General features: G+C 34.6%; 4 protein-coding genes across 7 annotated transcripts; 1 reads left to right on the top strand and 3 right to left on the bottom strand.

Annotated features, from left to right (window-relative positions):
* On the bottom strand, positions 1,720 to 5,307 carry LOC105169214 (uncharacterized CRM domain-containing protein At3g25440, chloroplastic). Of its 3 annotated transcripts, none has more exons than XM_020696194.1 (5): positions 4,716 to 5,307; positions 3,700 to 4,171; positions 3,170 to 3,571; positions 2,652 to 2,829; positions 1,720 to 1,796 (listed from the first exon to the last, which is right to left on the bottom strand). In XM_020696194.1, the coding sequence occupies exons 1-4, from the start codon at positions 4,787 to 4,789 to the stop codon at positions 2,701 to 2,703; spliced, it is 1,077 nt and encodes a 358-aa protein (XP_020551853.1). In that variant the 5' UTR covers positions 4,790 to 5,307; the 3' UTR covers positions 1,720 to 1,796; positions 2,652 to 2,700. The 3 variants fall into 3 exon arrangements, with proteins under 3 accessions (XP_020551853.1, XP_020551852.1, XP_020551854.1); XM_020696193.1 differs by lacking the exon at positions 1,720 to 1,796 and adding an exon at positions 1,819 to 1,953; XM_020696195.1 differs by lacking the exons at positions 1,720 to 1,796; positions 4,716 to 5,307 and adding exons at positions 1,819 to 1,953; positions 4,456 to 4,582.
* On the bottom strand, positions 5,437 to 6,147 carry LOC105169213 (early nodulin-93). The gene is made up of 3 exons (XM_011089558.2): positions 5,956 to 6,147; positions 5,812 to 5,873; positions 5,437 to 5,726 (listed from the first exon to the last, which is right to left on the bottom strand). Exons 1-3 carry the CDS (start codon positions 6,047 to 6,049, stop codon positions 5,565 to 5,567), a joined length of 318 nt encoding a protein of 105 aa, XP_011087860.1. The 5' UTR covers positions 6,050 to 6,147; the 3' UTR covers positions 5,437 to 5,564.
* Positions 7,658 to 10,407, bottom strand: LOC105169212 (probable inactive receptor kinase At2g26730). The gene is made up of 2 exons (XM_011089557.2): positions 8,601 to 10,407; positions 7,658 to 8,509 (listed from the first exon to the last, which is right to left on the bottom strand). Exons 1-2 carry the CDS (start codon positions 10,018 to 10,020, stop codon positions 7,827 to 7,829), a joined length of 2,103 nt encoding a protein of 700 aa, XP_011087859.1. The 5' UTR covers positions 10,021 to 10,407; the 3' UTR covers positions 7,658 to 7,826.
* LOC105169211 (cationic peroxidase 2-like) lies at positions 14,447 to 16,279 on the top strand. 2 transcript variants are annotated; one of them, XM_011089556.2, is made up of 4 exons: positions 14,447 to 14,917; positions 15,017 to 15,179; positions 15,665 to 15,875; positions 15,945 to 16,279. In XM_011089556.2, exons 1-4 carry the CDS (start codon positions 14,513 to 14,515, stop codon positions 16,153 to 16,155), a joined length of 990 nt encoding a protein of 329 aa, XP_011087858.1. In that variant the 5' UTR covers positions 14,447 to 14,512; the 3' UTR covers positions 16,156 to 16,279. The 2 variants fall into 2 exon arrangements, with proteins under 2 accessions (XP_011087858.1, XP_011087857.1); XM_011089555.2 differs by having other exon boundaries at positions 15,665 to 16,279.

Here is an 18,373-nt window from a genome sequence, read left to right as displayed (position 1 = left end):
AAGTTGAATAATAGTAGAGCCTTAATATAATATATAGATATAGAAGTACATAATTGTTATATATATATATATATATAGGACACGAGAACAATGTTCAGGATTGTGCACATCACTCTACTATTTAAATAGTTGGGGAAAGTGAGATAGTATGATTAATTGATATATATATATATATATGTATCTACTTATTTATCTGTGAACTTGATCAGAAATTGTCATGTGCTTAACTGAATTATATGGTTGTCTCGTGAAATAGTTGTTATATGTTTTATATATAGTTGTGTGATATATATGGTGAATAAAGTTGAATTATGGAGATGATTGTGACATGCTTCTAATTGATTGATTGCGTTGTTGAATGAAATTGAATGATTGAGTTGTTGTAAATGATTTTGACATATTTCTATTTGATGCTTAACTGGAGTTAAATTATGAAGTAGTCATTGTGCAAATGATACACTGAGATTTGTGTCGAATGGAGTTGAATTATGGAGTTGTTAAAACATGAATGGATTATTGATATGAACAAATGGCTTACCTAATCTAAGGCATATTCAATGGTTTACGATGATGTGATGTGATTGATGACGAGCTATGTGCTGTCATGATGATGCGGTATATGATATGAGAAAAATGAATATATAGGGTACCGGGGTATTCAGTGTAGCAGAAAATATCCTATGTTGTTAGCTACAAATCGGGGTGGTATGAGGGTGCCATGTTCGGAGTGATGTCCTGTGTTGGGATTGCTACACACTTGGCGAGTGTGAAATATCACATACGATGGGTACATTGTGTTGTTGATTGTATGATATTGATTCAGATAATCAGAGCTGGCAAAACCATTTAATATGATTCAGTTAGGCTAAGCGGAGCCCAAAGGAGATAATTAATAATTAGGAGAATTAAACTTTAATGATGTATAAATCATGTTGTGGATAGTGTTTGATTCTGATATTGATTTCGCTTGACTATTGGCATTATTACTTCGTGATTTCATGAAATAGTGTGACAAGTAGTATCCATTGATTGGTGTTATTGAAATTGCAACTTCGTGACTATAAAAAGACTATTGGTTGATTGTGGTCGTGGAATGAAATTGGGTTTATACATGCCTATATGTGTATATATAGGCAGGCTAATGAGCTATTACTTACTGAGTTGGCAACTCATAAAATTTGCAATGTTTTTTCTTCAAGAGATTGATCATAAGGCAATTGTCAGCTGTATAGGTGGATCAGCACCGTCATCTTAAGTCGGGAGCTCTAGCTTCATAGATACAATAATGTCATACCAAAAATTTGTTTTAGCATTTTATTCATTTGAGATTTTTATAAATATTGATGAAAGATGAGTTACCTAATAGGGATGAATTTTATGAAAATTGAATGTGATTATGGAAGGGGTGTCACAAAAAGACATGATGAAATCCAAACTGATATCATCCAATGGCCCAACAGAGTATAAAATTCTCAAGCATGAAAGAAAATATTATTATGTATTCCAATTTTATTTGCCGGCGTACCAGTATCAGAAGCCTCAAGACTTTGGAGCTGATGGTGGGTCGCAAAACAGAGAAGACGCTCTTTCATACTCCATGGCACTGAATCCTGTTGAAAAAGTAATAACTAGATCAGAACCTGTGTGCTAGAAAACAAGAGATGCTTGCTGCTATAAACAAGATTAGTTGATGAGCCACTTGATTTGGTGAAACACGAACATAGATTGCATTGAGCCGCTTTTGGTGACTGAAGTAAACCGTGTTTCTCCTTATTGCAGCATCCTACAACAGGAAGCTTCATAGTCTTTATTGTCCATTTTACTTTGCCAGTAAGTCCTCACCAAAACTTTAAGCAAACCACTCCAGACAACTATTTCGCACTATAGGGACTCTTCATTTATGTCCTGTGATCAATATTTATACACTTTTCCAAATCTGGAAATGTGGAGATGCTGGGCAAACAGACCAAGCATTAGGGAGATCAACATTGATGACTTTGAAAGGCATTATTTGTATCATATTAACCGCAAAGTGTGACAGTACTGGAACTCAGGTCCACTTTAATACAAGACAAAGAAATTGCTGAATTTAAGATGTGAAGTGAGATATGTATCACAGTAAACAGTAGCAATTAAAAGTACAAGGATGACATTTTTGCTCTTATTTTACTCTATTGTCTCAGTTTTCCTGTTCCTCCAACATAATTATAGTAAAGAGCATCGTTCTGACTCTCCAATTTAATATGTTTAACTTCCAAAAAACAGAGGGATGAGCCATGCATGTACAATTGTAGAAGAGAAACCCGGTTTGCTTGTGTTTTCATTTTCAGTGAAAAAGATGCTTTTTCAATTTTGTATAGGTTCTCATATGAAATGAGAATGTGTTTGGATTAGTTAATGAGATTATATTTTAGATTGAACTGTAGTGTCAAATCAATATATTTTCAATGGAAATACATATAAAGAAACATGTTTTCACTTTAATTATTGTTTCAAAAACTAAAAACTGAAAATTGCTCTGTTTCAAAATAAGGCGAACGATAATCTAACAACTGCAAACCTGAAGTAGTATGAAAGAAGAAAAACATAATTGTAAAGCATAAATATCAATCAACTTACAGATAACATCAGTCAAATGCTCACATACTTACAAAAAATGCACAATGCAGAAGATAAGCAGCAGTATCCCTTTTGACTCCTCTATGTCAGATTTTCTCTTTTTTTATACCGAACGATATATTCATGATATTCTTCCAGTTCATTCTCCAACTTCTCAATAAACATACTAGTATGCTCTAAGGACTGCTCATATCGATATTTTTCCAGAGCCTGCAATTAGAACAAATGTCTGAATCATATAAAGGAAAATTCAATCACAAAATGTCTTAAATAAACACATGGACCATTAAATTATCATCAGATTTGTCATTTCAATATGGTTTTTGTTACAACTATTCTTGCTCTTTTGAAACATACCAATGAGAATTTTTTCAGGATCTGAGGATTCAGGGTCATGTTCAACTTAGATTAAAACTAATATTACGACTCATCTTATATATTTATATCATAAAAGTTGTGGCCAGATACGCAAGATCTGAGCTGAACATCCTAATTAGAATACCGTACACATAAATTGGGAGACGCATTATCAATCAAGACCAGTTCATACCTTTGCTTTGGATAGAGTATCAAGAGGTAACATAACATCTGGTTGAACATAATTCTTCCCCCGGTAGAATATTATTGTATTATTTGGCTTTATGTCGATAATAATGCCTTTGCTCAGCCTAGCAAGTTCCTCAGCATATTGATTCACTTGCCCAGGTTTGCAAGGTTTGCAAATGACTTTTACAGTCTCGTGTTTCTTCCAATGAAGATGCATATTAAGAACAACACCCCCAAATACTCCCCGTCTTCCAACTGGAACATAATGTTTCTTTTTCTCACCAGTACGCTTTAGATAAAACCTTTCCTCTTCAGTCAATATTTCAGGATCATAGGTTTCAGGTGGCGCTTTAGGCACCTCATATTTCCTCAGTTTCTCAATCAACCATGCTTCTTTTCTTTTGGCCTGAGAGAAATACAAATTACAAATCATGAAAAAATGGAAAACGCTAACAAGTATCAACATTAAGCATTAGAGAAAACCGGCAGCACAAAGAAGGTGAAGGTGACTTTCGTGAAGCGCTGTCTGCTAACCTTTTCAAGCTTGTATCTTATTCTAACTTCAGGATTTGGGGAATTCATTTTCTTCTTTGCTTTCAACCGATAAAACCTAAGTTCATTTAGCTTTGCCTTTCTTGAAATGTTGTCCTTTTTCACAGTTTTCTTTGCTTTCTTTAAAGACCCTCCTTCACCACTCTGATCACCAATGTCGAATCTGATAACATCTTCATCTGTCTTCAGCTCAATAGATGCATTAGTTGTGTCTCTAGCATATCCCCTTGGTGTAGAAATATTCCGAGGTGCAAAAATACATGAACTTTTAACAGACATCGCATTCACCAAACTACAGCCATATGACAACTGCGGAAGAAATTGCTCCAAATGATGCTTTCTCTGGCTTCCATACCCAAAACGACTCATGAAACGCATAAGCAATGTGGCTTCAGCTGACCAAGCTGAAGTTGAAATCCTTCTTATTAGCCATTCAAAACGAAGCAGACACTCCCTGCATGAGATACCAAGATCCATCACTACATTCTAATCACATTAACAGTCTAACCGAAGACCCTTGATTTTATATTAACAAATAACCAAAGGAATAAATCATGCAGTTAGCATAACAAAAATAGGAATAAGCCACTCAAAGGAATTCATATAAAACAGGCATAACCAGCTCTAACTTGAGAGCACCAAGAACATGCCTAATGGCACATGGCCTACACTCTGTTCGTTTAACAACCACAAATTCCTTTTAGCCAGGAATATAAACTAATAATCGGATTTACTAACATGTAAATCCAGAGTACTTGGAGATGAAAGGACACAAGATGATAATTAAGGGAACTAAAAGAGAAACGAATCAAACAGGAAGTCCCCTTATATATGCATTCCAACTCCAAAGCTCCAGTTCTAAACCGCGATTATGCTATGGCAATCAAGCCAAACTCCTCTCATTGTGTCAATAAATCATACAGAACACATGACTGAGATGAAACTGGGGATATACATCCGCGCGCGCGCGCACACACACACACACAGAGAATGATAACCTTCTGGTAATAGCTTTGATAGGGGTGTTGGTGAAGATGATAGTTGAGAATCCGGAAACTGAAGCAGTGCGCATCTTTGACCTGGCTTGGCTTCCTTTTTCCGGCTAGCACCTTGGGAATTTCTGAAGGATCATTTAATTATGCGGGCTACTTGGATTTGACCCATTTGTTGTCGGGCGATAAATGAGAATTGGATCGGGCCCTGACCCATGGGCTATCGATTCAATCGGGTATTGTATCTGGAACAAAATTGCCAACTCACAAATGATGGATTTGTAAACCTGGTCTCGGCTGAATTAAATTGAATTTGTTCCGCATAATTAGCAACTTCTTTGATAGTTTAATGTTCTTCACTTAGTTTTGCAGACAAACTTGTAATAAAAATACATCATTCTTCAGCATCTGGTGTAGTTAATATTAATTTTGTATTTAAATTAATTCGTCAAATAATTTCCATTTTATGCAAATGTAACCACTACTGATTTATACTATTGATTCAGCGAAAATTAAACTATACAATATATAGAATACATGAATGAGTTTTGACGAAACATTTAATTATATATTATTATTAAAATTAATAAAGCAATTTTTATGAATATTATTAATATTTCAAATTATAAAGTTGAATTGAAATAGTTGCATCTACGTACACCAATCATGTACGTATGTATGTCTTTGCTTGTATTGTACTGAAATTTACATTTATCGAAAAAAAGAAATAGAGTAAATTTATAATTATTATTTTGCATGCAGAATGGTTGATGAGGATTAAAAGGTTACATATATAGTAATCGCTTCTTTCAAAAAGAAGAAGATGATATGATAACTAACAAATATCTGAAACTACTAAAAATCTGGGGAGTTGAAGGAGTTGCGACGTGCGGTTGCGAGGACAGTCTTATCAGCCACTATGAAATACGCCATTCCCGCCACCGTCGATATGATCAAAGCCTGTGCTGTCGGATTCAGGTTCGCTTTTGCCCATGGCACCATTCTTACACTTGCCAACTGCAATATTTTATCTTTATTTTTTAAATTAAATACTTCAACAACAAAAACCCCATAAGAATTCAGACCCAAAAAATAAACATACAGTTGGGATTGCAGTAGCAATAGTGGCAACAACTGCTGCCTTGGCTCCTGCCACAACACCCTCTGCAATCAAAACCACCCAATTTTAAGCACTGCGGGAGTGATATGAAGCAAAAACAAGTGGCAGATAGATAGACAGAGATACCATGAGAACAACGTTTGGCGAGGGCGAGCTTTTGGTCGAGAGAAACCAAAGTAGACCTCTCCAGAGGGGATTCACCTACATTTCTTCTGCCCATCTTTACTTGCTTCTGTTGTCTGAATTTGAAACACTAGTGTGTATGTATGTATGTATGTATGTATATGAAGACGTTGTTGTTATGAATGAATGAGTGAGTGAATAATTGGTATTTATAGAGGCCTGGAATTGCAGGTGCTGTTGGGTTTGATGGTTTTCACTTCCATTCCAACGTCCCATCCCTCCAGTGTCTCTTGTTTTTTCTTTGTGCTGTGGTCGGTCGCCTCATTCCCACATAGATTCCCATTTCTCATCACCCTCACTACTCACCTTCTCATTTTTCTTTATTCCTGCTTCAGTTTTCTAGGTAACTAGTACTAGTGGTATCCCAAATTCTAGTTCCATCCTCTGTTTTTGTTATGTCTCAATTAATTATAAAGTAAATATATTATATTTATTGGGTATTTAGTATACAGTTTAAAAAAAATAATTAATTATTTAATAAATATATTTTATTTATTATGTGATCGATTTAATTTAATTAAATGCGTCGATCATTTAAAAATTAGGAAAACTCTTCCTAAGAGAAACAATGCATATTAGTGGTCGGTTTTCTCTCAACTTTTCTATTGTAATGAATAGCAATTCCAAGTATCTGATTTCACTTTTTCCGCATATAAGAACATATATTAAATAATAATATTAAAAGGTCGTGTCATGTGAGAGTATCTAAGATCTAAGAATATAAATAATTAATACCTAAAAAAATATTAGTAAAAATCAGGATCTAAGATTTACTTCAATCTTATCCATTGTTTTTTTTTCGATAATGGAAAAATAGGAGGGAAACCCGCAAATCTATCAGAAAAAAATTTCTAATATAATTCATAAAAAAAATATTAGTACTTGTAAGAAACAAAATTTTAATTATTTTAAATATATATACAAATCAAAACATACGTATAGTTGGATTAAAATTTTAATTTAAATTCACAATATTATGGGAGACACAAAGATCCATAAAAGTGGGGTTATTTCCATTTATTTAGTGAGTGAGAGGTAGAATTAGACAATAATTTAGAGCCAGTGGTTTGGAGAAATCCAGGTTGAAATAAATTCCCAAAACCATGGGTGTGGGGGGGACCCATTAATTATTCATCTGGATTTGGACTTATGCACCACTACTTCAGTCTTCAGTCCATTGGATTTCAACACATGTTACGCAAGTACACTCTTTTTTTTTTTTATCCATTGGCTACTCCGTACGGTGCACGAATAATACCCCATTATTCATATTAATATTTTGAAATACAAAATAATTTATCAATTATATGTACGTACGTATTTACGTATAAATACGTAATTTTATTTTATGTATATTGTAAGATTTACAGAAAAAGAATAATAATAATAACACCATTCTTTGAGTCGTTTTTGCTAAACTTTTAATATACCCTGATTCCGAGAAAATTGAATTTTATTTTATGTGGGTGTTCAATTCGAGGTGGGGCGCTGTGTCGAGATTTTTGGCATGTATTAGTACAGATATATTTTCAAGACAATATAATTAATAAATGTTGAGTTTTTAATTAGTACTTAATTATAATCTAGATTTAATCTCAATTTATCCTAATTCCCATTTATTTCATACAACAACGTAAATGAGGATTTAGTAGTAAACAAAATTTAAAGGACTATAATTATTTTTTTAATACAAATAAAAGCATGAGAAATTAAATTTAATGAGAGTTAAACTAAAAGGACTGAAATTAAATTAGTGGCAAAGACGAGGGACCAAAATGGAATTATGCTCCCGCCATATATTAGACCTTCAAAAATCATCTCCGATCATCTGCAATTGCCGCTGACGCCGTCGCAGATAACGATTCATCCGTCACTGATGGATCCAACGACGAATACGAGAACTCCTCGTCCTCTGAATCAACCGCAACCTTCACCTCCTCCACCTCCGCCACCACCTGGCTAATCTCCGGCCGCTTCTCCGGTGACTTCTCGCAGCATCTCATCGCGATCTTCATCAGCCTCAGCATCCCCTGGTTCGCCCCCCTCTGCACCGCGATTTCAGGATCAAATATCTCCGCCGTCCACTCCTCTCTCACCGCGCGGTGGACCCATCCACTGAGGTCCACGCCGTTGGTTCCAGGCGGTGCGGAATGCGCCGGAATTCTCCCCGTCAAAAGCTCGAGAAGCAGGCTGCCGTAGCTCCAGACGTCGGATTTTTTCGAGATTCTTTTGTGGGATTGGTACTCGGGGGTTTTGAAGGAGACCATGCGCTGGGCGGCGATGGGGAGAGCGATGAGGGAGGATAGGCCGTAGTCGGTGACAAGGACTTCGTCGTTCTCGTCTAGGAGAACATTGGAGGATTTGAGGTTGCCGTGGGGAGCGGTGGTTTGTGATCGGGTGCTGAGGTGTAGGTGCTCCAGGGCTCTTGCCACGCCGCGAGCGACGGCGAGCCGCGAGCTCCACCGGAAGGGGACTCTGTTCCGTGTTCCTCTTCCTCCTGAAGTTTAGGGCAAACCGTGAGCATTTTTGGCTGATTCGGGTATCGAGAAAAAATTTGTGAAAGTACATGGGAATCAAAACAAGATTACCGTGCAGTCGATTGTAGATATTTCCATGGGCTGCAAATCTGTACAGGAAGAGCTTCTCATCCTTGGAGTAGAAATAGCCAAGAAGAGGCATTAAATTTGGGTGCTTCTGATCAGCAATCGCTCTGATTTGTCTCGTAAATTCTTCACTGCTCAAAGGCTTCAAGTCCTTTAGGCGTTTCACAACCACAACTGGCCCAACGTCCAGCATGGCCTTGTAGCAATTCCCAAAGTTTCCGTGGCCTAATCCTTCAGCCGATGCTTTCAACAGATCGTCTAGCTCGAATCTTGGTCCGTTGTTCTCCACGAAAATGAGCTTTCCCATTTCGATTTCGCGGTTTCTCTTTTCCATGGCTCGGTCCACGATTGTGCTGTCGTGCTCTTCATCTTTAGGCAAGAGGTTTTTGGCCTTCATCTCTGCTTTGAGCTTCTTGTATTTCTTGTAGTATATGATGAAGAGGAACATAAGTACTACCAGCACAATCACATTAACCACCACTAGAATGGTTCCGAAGGGTGGACCGTCGCTTTTGATGCCCAAGTTTTCACTTTTGGATTGAGATAAAGCAATTGTGGTATTGCACAATGATCGAGTTGGAGGACCACATAGCTTTTCGTTACCAAGATAAGAAGAAAGGCCAAAAGATTGAAGGGTTTTGGTTTCTGGTATTGGCCCTGATAGATTGTTTTGAGACACATTAAATGTTTTTAAACTGGATTGGTTGAATCCTGGAATTGGACCTGTTAAATTGTTCTCCTGAAGCAGGAGTGATTCAAGGGAATGAAGATAGAGAAGAGATGATGGGATCTGGTCCTGAAATTTGTTGTCAGATAAGTCGATCTTTCTCAACTTGGGATTATTAGCAAAGTCCATCAGATTCCCAGATACTGAATTGTTCTTGAAGCTGAGAAGTGATAATTCAGTAAGATTGGCTAATGCATCTGTCTTGATTTCTCCACTGATCCCCATGCTCTCCAAGATTATGCCAGTAACTCTGCCGTTGACGCATTGGATGCCATGCCAATAAGGTGCTTCATTCATGTAACACATGATGCCGGTCCAATTCCGATTAAGGAACGAGCTATTGAAGCCCTCCTTGAGAGCCAAAAGAGCATCTCTCTCGTATCCACGGAAGCCACTTGAGTCATCCTCCGCGGCGGTGCGTTCGTGTGGGACCAGAAGGGCCATAACAAGAAGGAAAGTGAAGAAATTGGAGGATCTCATAGCGCAATGGGGTGAATGAGATTGAGCAGAACATGGCAAGAAGAGTGATATAGTAACTGTTAAGGGGGATTTGTAGATATTCCCTTGGGATTCAAGGACAGCTGTGAGTTCAACCTTGTGGAAGTAAAACAAGAAACTTTGGAACAAGCTGAGTTGTGAGTTTTGAGCTGAGTATCCAAGGAAGTAGTATGGCTGCATTGTTTGAACGGCTTCTTTTCTGCTATCCCTTTTAGTTATTTTCTCCCTGTTGTCTACATGGTTTGTGTTATGTGAATTGTTGTCATAAAAATCAATGACTCTTCTTGACTGGGCCTGTTGCCAAAATTACGTAAACATCATGCCCAGTGACATTCGGCATGATCTACTCCGGAACTCAAGTAGTTTTTTTTTTGGTGATAAATAAGAGGCATCGGATTGAAGAGATCGCCATGATATGAATATGAGTGGTTGTGATTCAAAAGTTGGAAGCACATGAAGATGATGTTGAATTTGTATTTATGATATTTGATTTGTTCAAATTATATGTTCTTGAGGTATTTAGATAAAATAACATTGTTACTATTACTGGTGAGTTTGTGAATTATGTGGTGAAATTACAAGAGTTTATTAAAACTTATACAGTATCATAATTATCTTGTAAGCATGGAGATATATATTAAAATGCCATGTTTGGAGTTATTTGCTTTTATTATGGATCCATTGTTTGATCTTTTGTTTAAAGAAGCAGAAAGATGTGAGTTGATGGACTTTTATCTGGGGGACAATTTTTGAAAAGGGCCCTTTAAGCCCATAACCATCTGTAGTGCTTAATAATAGTAATCAGCTAATTGTGTTTAATTAGTAAAATAATTCTAAAATATAGTAATGCATTGATGTTATATTTAATATATATATATTTGATATCACCTCTTCTAAAATATGAATGAGACCAAACAGTCTTGATTATTGGTTCAATTCTTCATTTAATATTTTTATAATTATCATTTCATTCCTACGGCTTCCGCTCTCATCAATACAAATAACATTTCATTACTTTGATATAATGATTTATCATATAAAGCTAGTGAAAATTGCAAACAACCCTCTTATGATATTATAAAAATACATAAGGTAAACTTTTTTATTTTAAAAATAAATAGAGATAAATTGCTATTATTTTTTCATAAGAGGGTCATTTACTTATTTGCAATATGACAAGTGAGTAAATTGCATTAAGCCCTATAAAGCGAGCATAACTGTAGGTTTGAGTTTGAACTGGATTTGTACTCTTTAAATCTTCTATTATATTTAATATCTATATATCACATATAATTTTTAAATAAATAACATAGTATTTACATACATAGTTTGTATATGATAATTAGAATAAACATAAAGTAAAATTTGAAATAAAAAAATTCACTCCGATAGGTCTAGAGGCTTTGTTGTGCTTGTATCATAATATCTTGCTATTTCCGTATTCACATCAATTTACAAGCGACTTGCATAATTATTTGTTTGTATAAAAACAGGCAGTTCTATTTTATAGTTTATTCACTTATGAATATAAATATATATATATATATATCTCGAAATATTTTCATATAAATTTCATTAATGAGTAAAAAAAATACATTATAATATAAAAGATTATAACGAAAATTCAAAATTAAGTTGAACTGGACTGAACATCAAATGAACGAACTATACAATATGAGGTGACAAAACTGAGTTGTAGTATTTAATTTGAGAATTATTAATGTATTTAATTAGCTTCCAATATTTAAATCTAGTGAATGATGTAAATGAATTGTATCATAAAAAAAAAAACAAAAAAAAAGAAAGAAAAAAAGTGAGTTTGGTGGAGGCTGTGGAGGAACTTTCTGCAACAGTAGGTGAAGAAGAAGTTGTGCTTTTTGAATTTGTCTTGGTTTTGTTTGGTTTGCTTAAACAAATAGGTTTGGGGACTAAGCACTATATATATATATATATATTTATGTACCTTACTCTGCCATATAAATTAACATGGGACTCACCCCATCACTTAATTATTGCCAAACATATACTATTTAATAATTACGATGTCTTAGTTTACCGGTTAAAGTTGAGAATTTTATGATTTAATTAAGGTTTATAGGTTCAAGTTTCACCAAACATATGTGTATATGTCTCACTTTATGTGAGTTTATTGTCTTCATAAGCAACGATGTCTTAGTCTAATGGTTAAAGTTAGTGTCTTATGCACTAATTCGAGTTCCATTAAAAATATAGGTATTTATCCCACTTTATATGAATTTATTATTATTTATTATTTCATAATTCTTAGTTATATTGATGTATTGATTGACCGATGTCTTACCTAATAACTCAATTTATTGAAATACTGATGTAATCATAGAATTGCTACTTCAATCTCAAGAAAAAGAAAATAGTATTTAAGGTAAAGTTGTAAACTAATCTGTGTGGAGTTGAAAATATTATTACTTAATTTTATTTGAAATCGTTATCAAATTTGAAAAAAAAAAATGTAACTGAATTTAATTCGATTCTCAATCTAATCAAACTCAAATACAATTTGATTTGTTGCGCTTCTCGTATTATTTATTGGATATTTTTATTATTTATTTTTTAAATAATATAATGATTCGGACACTACGTCATAAAAAAATAAATTACATTAATTTTAACCAATAAATTAATTTGATTGAAATAAATAATAATAATTTATATAAAATAAGATAAACACGCATATAAAATAAAATAAATATGCCCATATTCAATTATATTCACATATATAAATTCAAATCTATTCATAAAACATCAGTATTAGTCGATACGCAAATATCAACTTCGAAGTGTTCATTATCCCATGCAAATGTGAGGGTCAACGTTGACTTAATCAGTGCGCCAACTTTTTCACGGAGAGACGCGTATCCCAAAACGCGCTTCTACCAACTATTCCGAGTGCGACGTAAGGCAGCGGAAGATCATACCCCGGCCAGATGTCACTCCGTGTCGATTAATTTAGTCGTACTCGTACGTACCTCAGGTTTGTAGTCAAATCTCAAACCCTAATCAATTGAATTATCCATTTCTATTATGATTATAATTTTGAGATTTCTCATTTTACCCCACAAATCTATTATAAATATTAAATAATAATAATTTAGCCATGTCACAATATAATTATCAACAATAATAATTATACTTTAAATCGTCACTACAAACAATTAATAATAATAATATGAAAATATAGGAACAAATATTGTAATTGGAAATCTAAACAAAGAAAAAGTAATAAATGATGTGTAAAAGGAATAAAATGAAGTGTAAAAAAATAGAGTGGGGGAATGCATGTTTTGATATGCATGCATCCGATGATGCCTAAACGTGGACAAGTCCACAACTTGATTAGTTTCTAGGAAACAACACAGCACAAGGACTTGAGTGCTTTATGCTTTTTTTTTGGTTAAAAAATTTAAAGTGGATTCCAATTTTGATTATCTGAAAAATTTTATATTATATTTGGATCGATGAATTTAAAAAAATAAAAAATTTGTAAAATTTTTAGTTTTTAAATTATATTTTATCGAATTTTGATGAATTTTAAAATTTTTTTGATATCGGAAATTCTGTTCTTAAATTATTTGCGAAAATCGTTTGATCCAAATGCAATTTTTATGAAGACAAATATTTTGATGGTGATGGAAAGAATCAGACACACAGTAGTAATGGAATAAAGAATATGTTGACCCAGAAAAGATGCATGTTTGGTTGAAATCATGATCCCAATCAACTACTAATTGTCTCCCATATTATTAAATGTTAATTATTTATGACTACTCTAAATCAACGTAGTAATTGATAACAAGATGGCTAGAGCAATATACACATCCATATATCTCCACTATGGGCTTACTACATAAACTATGATTAATTAAATACATTTTCATATCTAGGACACGCAATTAATTCCCTCCAAACATCATAATGTAATATTTTGGACAAGGAGATCCATCCATGCACGTACTCTTCATATATATATATATATATGTTTGTTCATATTAATTGAATGTGTTATATAATTTATTATAATGTTAAAAATAGAGATAAGAAGAATTAAATAGCCGAAGGGTTGGCGCAATTGTGCATGCAGTTGGTGTGCCATATAATGGGAGTATGATGCATGATGATGTGTAAGATTTAATTAATTAATTAAATCAGAAATATGAATTATTCTTGAAAATGATATCTCCATATCAGCTGAATTTTTTTGTAAAAGTCAAAAAGTTTCAAGGTGTGTTACCTCATCGTTTCCTTCCCTTCTTCTTTATCCAAACAAAATTGCAAGCTGTCAACATTTGAAGAGAGAGAGAGGTATGTTGTATGCATACATATCAACAAATTAATTGGAATTGAGCACAAGATAAAAGTGCAAAAAGCATCTGCAATAGCACACCTTCAATTTGCAATTGAAATTGCTTCCCAACTCATCATCCATCATGCATTCAACTTTTGAATTTTAGCCCAAAAACCCAACCTAGAAGCCGGCTTTGCTTACTTCTTCTCCAGGCACACAATTTGGCCCCCACTTCACTTTCCACTTTCCACCACTTATAAATACCCCTACCACCACCATCAATCATACAAGACTTAAAATTTCATCGGTGATTTAATTATATATACAACATTGTTGGTAATTATTACATACATGGAGAATAATCACTACTTCAGTTCGGTTCTACTTACGTTGTTGCTCACGCTAGCTAGTTTCTTTGCGCTGTCGGTAGGGCAGGGCACGAGGGTGGGGTTCTACTCGAGGTCGTGCCCTCGTGTCGAGTCCATAGTTCAATCCACCGTTAGGTCGCATTTTAGCTCCAACCGGGCGGTTGCGCCAGGGTTGCTTAGAATGCACTTCCACGATTGCTTCGTTCAGGGTTGTGATGGCTCCATCCTCATCGACGGTCCCAACACTGAGAAAACAGCCGGTCCCAACCTTTTGCTCAGAGGATATGAAGTTATAGACGACGCCAAGCAGCAGCTGGAGACGGCGTGCCCTGGCGTTGTCTCCTGCGCGGACATTCTCGCTCTCGCTGCCCGCGATGCTGTCATATTGGTGAGTTCAAATCTTCACATATTTACGTGCTCAAAATTTAGTTATACGTACATGTCCCTTCAAGCAAGAATTCTTAGTGATTATGAATTGGTCATGCAGGCTGGTGGACCGGGGTGGGCGGTGCCAACGGGGCGGAGAGACGGGCGGGTTTCATTGGCGAGTGAGACTTCCAATTTGCCAGGTTTTACTGACTCCATCGACGTGCAAAAGCAGAAGTTTCAAGATAAAGGCCTCAACACTCAGGATCTTGTCACCCTTGTTGGTACGTAATTATTCATATCAACCTTAAATTTTCTTTTTCTTCACCTACACATAAAAACTATATATATATATATATAGATATATATATTCATGGTGACAGACCATATATATATATATATATATTATGTACGTGTACAGTAATTATTTCATAAAAAAATCTTGTCTGGATCAAATTTGATCGAACCAATAAATCACAGAATAAATGTATCCCACTTACTCGGTCACTTTTCTTGAATTGTATACTAATTACACGACAAGTATATTACAATTGACATTTAATTAGTGTAGGTTCGACCGAATCTGGTCCGAACTAGAATTTTGCTCATTTATGGAGAGATTGGGCATGTCACGTGTATATATTAAATAAAATAATAAATAAAATATGATTTGAAATAGAAAATTCAATGTTAATTTCTCAATCGGTCCTGCAGAATTCCTAATATATATAAATGCTGATATATATACAACCCTTTCAAAACCCTGCAGGTGGACATACCATCGGAACCACCGCTTGCCAGTTCTTCCGGTACAGGTTGTACAACTTCACTTCAACCGGCGACGCGGACCCTTCCATAAACGCAGCCTTCCTTGCCACACTTCAGTCGCTCTGTCCGGCGGACGGCGACGGTTCCCGGCGAGTGGGGCTGGACAACGGAAGCGAGAACCGGTTCGACAGCTCGTTCTTTTCCAATCTGAGGAACGGGCGGGGGATCCTGGAATCTGATCAGAAACTGTGGACGGATGATTCAACGAAGAGCTTCCTGAGGAACGGGCGGGGGATCCTGGAATCTGATCAGAAACTGTGGACGGATGATTCAACGACGAAGAGCTTCGTGCAGCGGTATTTGGGAGTAAGCGGATTGCTGGGGCTGAGGTTCAACGTGGAGTTCGGGAAGTCGATGGTGAAGATGAGCAATGTGGAAGTTAAGACGGGAAGTGATGGTGAAATCCGTAGGGTTTGCTCTGCTGTTAATTGAGTAGAGATGATGTTTTGTTGTAGTCTCGTAGATGGATCCTAATGTTTTAACATGTCTTATTCTTGAAATAATAATGTTTAAAAAATTAAAAGCTTCAAATTTGTCTGTTTTTTGTGTGGATGTATATCTGCCTCTTTCTTTCTATCATTCGTCGTGCAAAATAAGTATTATAATAGTGTGTTTGGACTGATTTATTTAAAATGAAAATTTTAAAATTCATAATAATAAAGCCGCCACAATTGTTTAGATATACAATCCCATGTTTCAAAGCATTTGCAATCCTTTAATTATTCATTCGAGCTATTTTTAGTAATATTTTGATGGATTTTAAATCAATTTAATACCAAGTTATTTAAAATTATTTTTTTCAAATTATTCGTTCAAATTTAAATTATCTGTCCAAATGAAGCATTTATAAGAGAACTTTTTTGTTTCTTGTTATCTAACAATTTGATCTTTTTGTTGTTTTTGTATGCAATATTAATATAATTGTTAAATTCATACTAAATTAAAATTACTTTTTTCCTATAAAAATACATTGTAATAATAATAACTTTTTGCTCGGTATTGTTACTTCAATTAAGTTACGCGATATGATTACTGTCAATTTTTTGTACACAATATTGATAAAGACGCAATATTACTTTTGTTATTTTTTTGTACACAATATTAATAAAAATATTAAAATTTATTATTAAGACAATTGATTATCTGACCTAATTGATTATTAAGACCCAATTGACGCATTTCTATATTTTTTTAAAATTGGGATAGCACCACGGTCTAAGATCACGGTGCTTTAAATTATTATTACTTTTTTTTTTTTTATAAAAAATGGCACCACAATTCAAAATCGTGATGTCGCTAAAAAAAAATTAATAAAAAAATTGGCCGCCTGAATAGTTTAGACATAGATTATCTACCCTGTATATTAAGAAAGAATACGTTTTTAATGTCTTTTTTGTTTTTGATCTATCTGTTTCTCTTTTTTCGGCCACCAACTTCCACATTTTCCCCACTATTTATGAATAGTAAAACTTATTTTTTTAAATAGTTATTTATTCTTAATTAATTTTTTTCTCTTTTAAAATTCTTTTTTATTAAATAATATTTAATTATTGTAATTTTTTTTATGGTACATATATCAAATGTGTCATAACCAAATAGTACCAATTATATGGGCATTTTGGAGCATAATTCTAGGGATTGGATTGAAATCCTAATTCCTAACCTAGGAGGTGTGATTGATTAGTTATGCTAGTTGAACGTTGATGCCAAGCCTATGACAGAATCCTATGAAACATGGGATTATTTTATTAAATTTGACAGAAAGCAAGCGGAAAAGGCCGATGAATGTTGTTTATGGTGATGTGCAATGCACGTTGTTTGGTGGAGAGACAGATACATAAATTACATTTACATCATATCATAATCATGCTGTCTGCCTGTAATGATAACGAGTTTTTACATCCATAAGAAGCATTTTCTCTCCAGATTTATAGACCTTTTATATTTTTATATTAATCAAAAGAAGAAAAACCTATATATAGTCACTGCTACCCAATACAAGAGCAAACTTCAAACCCCAAACACAAGAAACAAAATAAATAGTCATACATTCTAATTCCATGTCTCTGATGGTAAAATCATTTAGATATGGTCAAACAACTGGCACAAAGATCGTATATTGCTTACGTAGACAACTTGCAACAATATACCATTTAAAAACCAGTTAAATTCTTACCAAACTTAAATCATTTTCCCATGAAGAATTTCAATCAAAAGCTTCCACAGTTTTAACATGGAATGCTTGCTCAATTCTCCTCTAGAGCTTCCTGTATAGGAGGAGGTCATTGACAAGAAGTTCTGCTCTGGATGAACATATCAAGCAAGCAAAGGTAACTGGTGAAACAGAAATGATCCGAGTTCATCCACTAGAATGTAAAGAACCACATACGTATATTAAGACAAGGATAAATTAACTACCCGCGAACAAGAGCTCCTCAGGCTTTGGAAATGAAACTTTATCCAGTATGAATGTAAAATCGTAAACCAAGAAGAAAAAGATACTGCACAATTTCATACTTAAGCACAAGTATTTGCACGCAGCATACCTTTATTAGCAGTCCACAACCAACACCTGTTCCAATTATCAAAATCAGTTTTTATGGACATCCCTTCATATGCGACATCTTGAATTTCCAGCTTGACACATCAC

The sequence above is a fragment of the Sesamum indicum genome, linkage group LG8, assembly GCF_000512975.1.
Source record: "Sesamum indicum cultivar Zhongzhi No. 13 linkage group LG8, S_indicum_v1.0, whole genome shotgun sequence".
Lineage (NCBI taxonomy): Eukaryota > Viridiplantae > Streptophyta > Magnoliopsida > Lamiales > Pedaliaceae > Sesamum > Sesamum indicum.
This window is presented reverse-complemented; position numbering and strand designations above follow the sequence as displayed.